The sequence below is a fragment of the Cydia fagiglandana genome, chromosome 11 (assembly GCF_963556715.1).
Source record: "Cydia fagiglandana chromosome 11, ilCydFagi1.1, whole genome shotgun sequence".
NCBI lineage: Eukaryota > Metazoa > Arthropoda > Insecta > Lepidoptera > Tortricidae > Cydia > Cydia fagiglandana.
Window position 1 is genome coordinate 17,285,596 of NC_085942.1, and position 10,358 is coordinate 17,295,953.

A 10,358-nucleotide genomic window follows, 5' to 3' on the forward strand; every position below is an offset into this window, starting at 1 on the left:
CCAGTGCATAGGCAACAAGAAGCACAATCCTCTTCAATAGTACAAGAGGACCCAGTGTGACTCTGGCCACACTTGTAACAACGGGGTTTAGATCTGCACTGCACCTGTGTGTGGCCATACCGGGAACAGTTATAGCACTGAATTGTTGGATAAACATACAAATCTACTGGAAGAGCGTTGTAACACATAAAAATTCGTTTTGGTAGAACCTGTCCATCAAAAGTTAGTACTACTGTTTGTGATGGCTTCCAGACTGGAGAACCCTCCACCATGACTTTATAATTAATCCGCCTTAATTTTAAGACTTCCCCACAACCTACCGGAACACTAATGTTATCCTTCACCTCATCTAACGACATTTCAGATGGGACACCTTTAACTACACCCATTCTGATGACATTAAAGGATGGAATGAATGCTTTATATTTATTCTCACTCAGTCGGCTGTCTTGCAGAAAATTGTTGGCATCCTCAGATTTTGAAAATGACATTGAGACTCTATTGCGGCCTATACGTTTAACACTGCCATTTACGATGTTTTTAAAATTATTGCGCTTTAAAAAGTTGCCAAAAGCAACTGAATGCATTGAGGTGCCATCGCTGTTAGATTCCTGTTGCTTCTGTACGTGTACAATGTATGGTGAACTATCTGTATGAATATATTGGTTCCTAACCGTGACTGTGGGCTGAGAGGAGGTAATACCAGCAGGATTCGCGGCTGGGGCCGGGGCCGGAGCCGGGGCCGAGGCCGGAGCAGGAGCACGGGCTGTAAGTGGAGCTTGAGAATGTGAACTATTATGATTACTGTTTGAGGAACCCTGACAATCACAATTATCTTGGATAGATTCCCTATCCCTATTTTTGTCTTTGTTATGTCGCTTTTTTTTGTTGCAATGACGACAAATCTTCCTTGATGCTGTCCTACGTTTCCTGACCACAGAAGATACAGAGCTGTCTGTATCCACACTGTGATATTCTTTCATGTCTTGATCAGATGCATGACTTTCAATAGTGATTGTATGAGAAACTGGAGGACCACCTCCCCCTGGGTCGTGAGGCTCCCCGTCGTCACCGCTCATGGCGGTGTAAAATGTACAATAAACTTACCTAGATGACGAATTTATATATACAAAATATAATAAACTAACTACTAATGATATTTACAAACTATTTACACTGAGATGACCACTATTAACACAAAAATAATTAAATTTTACAAAATGTAAAAAAAATACGCGCGCACAGGTCGAAGTTTCCCGCCCTTTTTCCTTAAAAAATATTGAATGAAATACAGTGTTGCCAACCTTATTTTAAATGTCATCTCTGACAAATAAGTGAACCATAGACATGTTTTTTTTAATTTCATTCATTCATTCATTCGTTTCCCGCCCGTACCTTCCATTTTTGCTACTTCTTGAATTAAAAAGATTTGTTAAATTTTCAATTTTATTTCAAAGTAAGTGCTTGGTCGTAGAAAAAGTATTGTATGCAACGTTGTTTAACTGAGTCAAAAAATACTCGTGGCGTCTTTATTAACAATTTTCGGCTTCGCCTCAAATTGTTACTCACGCCACTCGCCTTTTTTGACCTCTCTTAAACAACGGTTGCATAAAATACTATAATTGTACATCGGTGGACCTTATGCCTTTTGTAATAAGGCTCACCGATGTAGATTTGAGGAGTGTTGCTGTTTGTACCTATACCGGATATAGATACATGTTATATAATAGTTTATGCAAAGTTTCATGTACCTTATTAACAAGGGCCAGCGCGCGAATTCGCATGCGATTTTAGTTAGAGTCAGACCAATAAAAGTCTGCAGCCCACACATTGCAAGTATTATTTAAAAATGTCAAATTTCTATGAAATTATGACGTATAAATAACACTGGCACTGCGAGGGCTATCAAAATCGCTGCAGACTTTTCGTGGCTTAGCTCTATACATTGCGGACTGTTGGTTACGTCCAATTCAACCGACCGATCAAAACCTACATTGCGGGTTTTGAAATATGAAACTCGCATCGTTTAAATCAGCCCTTAAGCATATCGTTTAAACATGAGAGCGTAACTTCGATTGTACGGGAGCGGCTTTTCGGCGGCGGGTTCGTGTGACTCTTAACAGACTTTAAATTCAGAATATCGCAATTTTATACATTAACCCTTAGAGGATATTACCAAACGGAGACGCCTCGTCTGTAATTTTCGGTACAAAGTAGTCTGCAGAATTTTTGCGGGGGAGGGGCAAGTTAAATGTATACGTAACGTAAAAATAGCCATGTCAGATAAATGTCAGTCCATACAATGTGTATGATCATTGGCTGCCTATTTTTGCCAGGGGGGAACGCCTGTTAATGGCTACTCCGTTTGGTTATATCCTCTAAGTATTAACCGGACGAGATAAGTGCAATCCGTAGGATGCAATGCAATAGACATCGTCATAATGTAACGTTATGATGAGTGGTACCTATTACAGTATTATTAGAGTAAATACAGCATTCAAAGAGTATTTCACAGATACTTCGAATTTGTTAATGCATTTTTATATTAATAAGTTGTAAAAAAATAGTTTTAGGTCTAAATGTTTTGAACAGATGTTGAAAATAAAATTGAATAGATATTTGAGTATTGATGTTTTATTTTAATACCTTATTGGTTATTTTTAACAAAGACATACAAAAATAAACTATTAAATTCTAGTCATCATATTAAAATATGCATATGTATTGCTTTTAGGTACATTAGTACAATTGTCATGTTTAGACAATTAGTAATTCTAATCTAATTAATAATAAATTTAAATTATCACTTAAAGTGAATATTTTAATGGACACTGACCAATTCGTTTTTAATTTGTATTAAGGCACCACATTGAGTAATGCTAATTAAATTTAAATGCAATAAATACTTGTACTTATAAAATAACCTAAAAACTATCTCTTATCTCAGGCGCTCACTACATAAATGTGGACTTAACTTTTAAAATTCGTTGTCTCAAAGTTCTACCATCTTCCCAGTTTTCTCACACACACCATCCACAATCTCACTGTCATCATCCTCCGGTGTCTGTTGTGACAGGTTCAGGTCACTCACGGACTCCTTTCGGTTACTCGCGGACTCCTTTCGGTCACTCGCGAACTCCTTTCTGTCACTCACAGACCCTTTCCGGTCACTGGCAAGCTCTAGCATTAAAGTCTCGAGTTTCTGAGCCTTCCTGGTTTCGTTGTGGGTGATGAGAGCGCAGAGATGTTCAGTCAGTAACTCTTTCTTCTCTCTTTCCTTTTGTAGATTTATTTTCGCCTGGAGGAACTCTTTTTCTATTTTTAGGTAGTGTTTTCTGAAAAAAAAAAGTAATTTTAAGTTTCTCTAACTAAAGAAAGGTTTTTAGGAAATAATTTAAATTAATTGTTTTGTATATCTTAAAAATATGAATAGTCATAAAATCTATGGTGCCGCAAGCATCCTTGCTACAATGCCTCAAGGGCCTATTTTAGATTTTAGGTAGTTATTAGTTTCGTTTAGTAGTACAGTTAACTGTAAAAATATGGGTGTAGCCAACTTATTCAAAAATATGTCCCAGTTCCTTATTCGCTGACATAAGAGTAAAGGCCAGCGCAAACCGGCGGAGCGTAGCGCAGATCACCGAGGAGCAAAAAAGGAGCAAAGAGGTAAAATCCCCCGACATACCGCGAGCGCCCGCACAGCCCGGCGCTCGCGGTCGGCGCACCACGGAGCACTTCGGCGCAGGCCGGGGGATGCCGCGGCATGCCGCCGCGTGACTCTATCACAAGGGATTAGTGACTAGTATACACGAGTTCTCCCCCGTCGTCCCGGCGCTACTCCGGCTCAGCATGCCGCAGCATGCCGCCGCCTACCGCCGCGGTATCCTCTGGTGTACTCCTCGATGCCGCGGAGTAACAATCCTCCGTGATACTCCGAGGTCGGTCTCAAAGCATTTAAATTTACTTATACCTGAAGGTAATTGAAATAGGGAAGAAAATACATTGATAATTTTAAAGTGATCTGCGCTGCGCTCCGCCGGTTTGCGCAGGCATTTATGGGACATATTTTTACAGTTGACTGTACCACTGTATATATCTTTTTCTTTATGTTTGATATGGTTATAAAATATGCTTAGTTGATTTTATTTTTGTTCATTAATTAATCAATAATTTTATTAATTGTGTTTGGGAATCTAGGTACCGAATCCTACACCTGAGCAAGTGACGCCGCAACAGAAAACAAGTAAACATTTTAGTCAGTGGCGTATCGTGAACTAATCTAGCCGTGGGCGAAGTCGCATCTACGAGGCCCTTTTCTTTCACTGTGCCCGAAGGGGCCTCGCGCGAGGCCCCCCTTGGGGCGTGAGCCATGGGCGACGGCCCACTTTGCCCACGCCTAGCTATGCCACGGATTTAAGTTAACACTCACTCTGCCTCTGCATAACTCAGGCACGCCTGATCTATCTTCTTTCTTAGCACTGACACATCCTGTGAAAACTGCCCATCTAGCACTTGCAGTTCCTTCTTTATTTTTTCTAGTCTTACTACTTCTTCTGCCGTTTGTTTGGTCCTGAAATTGAAAGTAATATAATTTCATTATGATTTTAGTACTTACATAAATACTCTTTGCTGCACATCTCACAAAAAGAAGTACAATTCACAACTAATGTTCGTTTTTTTTGCATTAAAAAACGTAAACAATCTTGATGTGTCTTTTAATTGAAATACACGTTTTATAAATAGGTAAGTCACGGCAAATATGTAACAATTATGAATCTAATACAATCATTTATATTCTTCTGCTTTCATAGGTAGTTACTGATTTTTAAGAACCGTTTTTCTATGTCAAGATCGCTTACCTTCTTTCTAATGCTAAAAAAAAGAAACAATAGTAAAAGTAGGTCAAACAATAGGTGGTCTTATCAGCTTATCACTAAGGGTGGTTTTATAATCTCTTCCAGAAATCTCTTGGATAGCAGAACTATTGCAACAACTTTCTTGAATAGAGTAGGTGCACAATCTCGTACTTATCCATAGTTATTTAACTTTTTGTAAATGAATTGAAAAAAATAATCTAGCATACCATATAGGTTTTCTAATGAGATTGAGAAATTTGTTATTAAACATAGTTCTATTCCACTTCTAAACATGCTTCACACACAACATAGATTTCAAATACAATAAAAACCAACACGGCAATGTGACAAAGTGATAACTAATCAACTACTTCAATGTGCTGTGATAATGTCATGAATCATGTCAAGATAAAATTTGAAACTCCCACTCACTCTGTCCGATTTGGCTGGCTTTTAAAATGTTAAATATATTTTTTTATTTGAGTTTTCTTTTGGATATTATAATATTTTATTTATCTAATAATATGTGGTTAAGTTATGTTGCAATGTTATTTTTTCTGTTATGAACTGCTATCAGTTGGTAACAACTATAATAAGTTCTGCTGTCTATATATATTAATTTTGGGTCTTGGAGACCATCATCTCACTTAACCACTATTTTCATATTTCATAAGAGCTTGTTGCTAGGCCTACATGAATTAAGTATATTTTGATTTGATTTGATGTGCTTCCTATTAAGTCTTTGTACTGTTTCAGTCTTGTCCAGTAATTTTGAAGCCATGTTGCAATGAATAGACAGTAAAAAGTATAAAGTTTATGACTTTTAGGGCCCTAACAGACAGATGTCACAGCGCGCACTCGTCGATGTGTAGTCTATCCCATCAAAAACATAAATGTAAAAAAGGAGAGCCAAGTTCAATACAAAAATTATGCTTGGCTGTGGGGTTCGCCGCAAAAAGAATGGAGATTTAAATGAGTGCCAAGTTCTATGCAAAATCCAAATATGTATTTATAGGAACAAAATAACATTATAAACAAGTATTAAACTCTATTTCTTTGCTTTATTGGATACCTATAACAATTGCTGTTATTAAAAAAAAATGCGAGATCTTAAAGCAGGTTAGATTTGACTTGGCCAGTTTTCATTACATCAGTCATTTTATAAAGTTATTCAACATATATATTTTGTAATTCTGATAAAAACTGGCCAAGCCAAATCTAACCTACTTTAAGATCTCACATTTTTTTTAAATAACAGCAATTGTTATAGGTATCCAATAAAGCAAAGAAATAGAGTTTAATACTTGTTTATAATGTTATTTTGTTCCTATAAATACATATTTGGATTTTGCATAGAACTTGGCACTCATTTAAATCTCCATTCTTTTTGCGGCGAACCCCACAGCCAAGCATAATTTTTGTATTGAACTTGGCTCTCCTTTTTTACATTTATGTTTTTGATGGGATATCAATACTTTTTGTAAAGAAAACTAGGCAGGTATTGAGATTTAATGTTTTTTCTTGTGTTTCCGCTGCATGTTTTTTACTTCTGTTCTTTGTATTAATTATGTGGTGCCGCGCGCCGCCAACGACACACCGTTGGCCGGTTGTTTAGCGCGTATTACAGGTTTTTTGTATGGGGACCCCCCCTATTTTTTAACTTTTTTTATTTTTAGATTTTTTCCTACGCTTACACACAATTACCGAGCTGGATTCCAAATTTCATCCTTCTAGGTCATCTGGAAGTAGGTTAGGTTTAGGTACTATATGTCAGTCACAATAAAAAAGAAATTTGTATGGGAACCCCCCCTATTTATTAACTTTTTTTTGTTTTTAGATTTTTTCCTACGCTTACACACAATAACCGAGCTGGATTCCAAATTTCATCCTTCTAGGTCATCTGGAAGTAGGTTAGGTTTAGGTACTTATATGTCAGTCACAATAAAAAATGGTTTTTTTTGTATGGGGACCCCCCCTATTTTATAACTTTTTTTAATTTTTAGATTTTTTCCTACGCTTTCACACAATAACTGAGCTGGATTCCAAATTTCATCCTTCTAGGTCATCTGGAAGTAGGTTAGGTTTAGGTACTTATATGTCAGTCACAATAAAAAATGGTTTTTTTTGTATGGGGACCCCCCCTATTTTATAACTTTTTTTAATTTTTAGATTTTTTCCTACGCTTTCACACAATAACTGAGCTGGATTCCAAATTTCATCCTTCTAGGTCATCTGGAAGTAGGTTAGGTTTAGGTACTATAGGTATGTCAGTCAGTCTTAAAATTTACGACTTTTTGACCTTCATATCTTTATAACCGTTTGAGCTAGCTTCATGAAATTTGGGCTTCTAGATGTCCTTATGGATATAATTAAACACACGTAGTTTTATGTGTTTACGTTAAAGATGTTTTGAGTTATAGAAGGGTCAAAAGTGGCACCAAGTGGTTCGTGTAATATTACACTTGGCGCTGGCTAGCCAGTTCCTTTGCTTGAACTTGGCTTGACACGCTGCCGCGTGTCTAGACTATACACACACATCGATGAGTGCGCGCTGTGACATCAGCGATCGCCGCGGCGTATCGGCGACGGTCGCCAATTACTGTCGGTCGTCTGTAAGGGCCCTTAATAGATGGAGAGCCTTAAAATAAATTTCAAATATTCATTTTAATTTTATTTCATTACTTAAAAAAAAAGTAAAAAGAATTAATAGAATAAAGCAATTTGGCAAGCTGAATATGCTATGGAGTATGACACAGTACATTTATCAAAATGATCTCACCTGTCAGCCAAAGCCTTTGCCAGCATTTCTTTCCTCTTCTTATTCTGTTCCTCCATAATCTTCTGTTTCAGCTGCAACTCCTCCAACTTCGCACCGTGCGCCGCCAACTCATCTTCCGTGTAATTATCTACACTCCTCACCAAATCCGGTGTAACGCCTGTACTGCTTTTCCTACTATCCAAATGGTTTTCCATCGCATCAGTTTTAGAATCTTTTTCGTCTATGTCATTAGCTTCTCCACCGGAGACATCATCCTCGTTGTTTAAGTCAATGGTGCTTGTGCTGATATTGTCTAAATCACTTGACTCATTATTGTTATACTCTGTGATTGGTTTGTTTTTTAAACTGAGCCGGCATTTATCGAACATTACATCTATAGCTTCATCCGAACTCTGTTTTTGTAGAGGTAATTTGTATTGATTAGTTGCCCTTTTCTGCTTCACACCAATTTGGGCCTTCTTGATGTTAGTTGTGACTTTAGATTCTGTAAAAAAAACTTTTTAAAGCTTGATTTTATCAACCGAATGTCTAGGCCCAAGGTCCTACCTATAGTACTAATTCAGTTTGAGGTAATTTAAATCATATCCAATTGGAACAGCAAACCAGTTGCATTTGTTTTGCGTTGTAAATTTTTTATAAAAAGCAAAACTAACTCTATTTCTTACAATATAGGTTCAAATTGCAGTGGCAAATTTTGGATTATTGGAATATTGGATTATTTATCCTTAGGCCCTAGGCAATAGAATGGATAATACTAGTAAAGTACTTTCACCTCTTATTGAAGAAAACTGGCGGTTAAGATTACATACATATGGATTATGTGAGTATTTGAGTAATCACAAAAAACGTGAGAATGCTAATGTTGCAGCTGCAACAAAAACTACCAATTATCTCATCTTACTCAACTATGACGTAATTATGCCTAGGTATGCTAATATTTTTATGAATTAAATTAAAGTGGGCAACTAACATGAAGAGGAGAATCAAGAGAATGAATTAACATTAAACTTTTCCATGCATGACAAATTAATTCACAGCTAGGTACTAAGTTGTACGGGAAAGGGCTCAGTAACGTATTAGTTGCAGTACCGCTATTTTCCATGAAAGTTAGCATAGGTACGTGAACAATTTTACAAACGAGGTCAATCTATTTTTCCGTTGATTTAAGCTATTATTATAACTTATTAAGATCTAGTAGTTAGTTAATAGTAAGTTTATTATTCGCTTACCGATGTTTGAGCCTGTCTCCACAGACTTTATCCGCTTCAAATCTTCTTCACTGAATCCGGCAAACGTAGACGACATTGTATCGTAATGACGGCCACCTACTCGTATATTTCAATTCTATCTTGTTTCGAGCGAGTGATATTAGTAAATAAAGTTCATTGTTAGTTCAGATAAGAAAACGAATTTCAAATTATACGAATACAACACGAGCTATGAGCATTGAGCAATGTTTTGCTGGCAAAAAGACAAGACTCACAAAAAAGATGACGTGCCCTGTAATGTCAAAGATATGTCAAAATGAATGAGTAGGTTCAGCGATTAATATCATAACTGGAATAGCTTAGGACCAAAATACATAGAGTTAAAAAAAGTTTAGCTGAGTTTAGCATCCCCATAAACAATATCTTAAAAAAAAAAGTTAGTGGCGGCATCATACTCAATAGCTTTTTTAGGTTATTCGGTGAATAACTAAATTTGTATTTATTTTAACTGTTAAAAGAAAAAGGTACGGTTGTGATATAATCTAAAGTTATTTACTTCCTGTTTTCGTACAAAACTTATCTGTGAATTATGTATTTTCCAGACAAATAACCAAAAATGGCAGCGGCTATGCCCATCAACCCCAAGCCTTTCCTCAACAGTTTGACAGGGAAGTCCGTGCTTGTGAGGCTAAAATGGGGCCATGAATACAAAGGGCTCCTAGTGTCCGCCGATGGTTACATGAATCTGCAGTTAGCTAACACCGAGGAAATTGTTGACGGCAAATGCACAGGTTAGTTAATTACTTTGGGCATCAAACAAATAGCTTGCATATTCTGCCGTTTTATTTATTCCGCACAACTATTGCTAGTAACAAGCAGGATTGATAGTAACAACAAAGCAGTCTTACCATTCCAAATCCAAATTAATTATTCGTTAAACAATAGGTAGAGATGTTAAACCATGTACTCTTAATTTCCAGGAAATCTTGGTGAAGTTCTAATCAGATGTAACAATGTTCTGTACGTGCGAGGGGCAGAAGAAGAGGATGAAGAGGGAGAAATGAAAGAATAACTTTTAGTGTATAATTTTTATAAGTTGTATTAAGTGTACTAGGGTATTGGACTTACCGAGAACATGAAACTGGTAAAAGGATCTGTACTGAGAGAGCCAATGGTATTTTATTTGGGTAACTAGACTTCAATATACAAGTTCCAAACCTAACTGAGACAAATGGAATCAATAATTTTCTTTATTATAAACAAAAAACTGTAATAATAAAAAAAAGTCCGGACATAGGTATGTGTTTCCATTTGAATCATAAACTAATGATTTACATGAAAACAATCATGATTGTGTACAAGACTTGTGATTACTGTAACTAGAGATTCTTTTAGATAGTTTCATGAACTCTACTCAGTGTTTGTGGCACATTGCACCAACTGTTGAATTTAATTATTCAATTTTGTGATTCTCTTAAATAATAAGAATCTATTCCAATTTGTGTTGTTTTTTTT

The 10,358-nt window shown here is 36.5% G+C and overlaps 2 protein-coding genes across 3 annotated transcripts; one reads left to right on the forward strand and one right to left on the reverse strand.

The window, feature by feature from the left end:
• Positions 1-2,618: 2,618 nt before the first annotated feature.
• LOC134669110 (RAB6-interacting golgin) lies at positions 2,619-9,108 on the reverse strand. Of its 2 annotated transcripts, XM_063526642.1 has the most exons (5): positions 8,865-9,108; positions 7,636-8,119; positions 5,289-5,306; positions 4,430-4,570; positions 2,619-3,335 (listed from the first exon to the last, which is right to left on the reverse strand). In XM_063526642.1, the coding sequence occupies exons 1-5, from the start codon at positions 8,938-8,940 to the stop codon at positions 2,993-2,995; spliced, it is 1,062 nt and encodes a 353-aa protein (XP_063382712.1). In that variant the 5' UTR covers positions 8,941-9,108; the 3' UTR covers positions 2,619-2,992. The 2 variants fall into 2 exon arrangements, with proteins under 2 accessions (XP_063382712.1, XP_063382713.1); XM_063526643.1 differs by lacking the exon at positions 5,289-5,306 and having other exon boundaries at positions 8,865-9,107.
• A 122-nt stretch (positions 9,109-9,230) lies between these two features.
• Positions 9,231-10,341, forward strand: LOC134669111 (small nuclear ribonucleoprotein F). The gene is made up of 3 exons (XM_063526644.1): positions 9,231-9,367; positions 9,446-9,634; positions 9,824-10,341. Exons 2-3 carry the CDS (start codon positions 9,460-9,462, stop codon positions 9,913-9,915), a joined length of 267 nt encoding a protein of 88 aa, XP_063382714.1. The 5' UTR covers positions 9,231-9,367; positions 9,446-9,459; the 3' UTR covers positions 9,916-10,341.
• Positions 10,342-10,358: the final 17 nt, after the last annotated feature.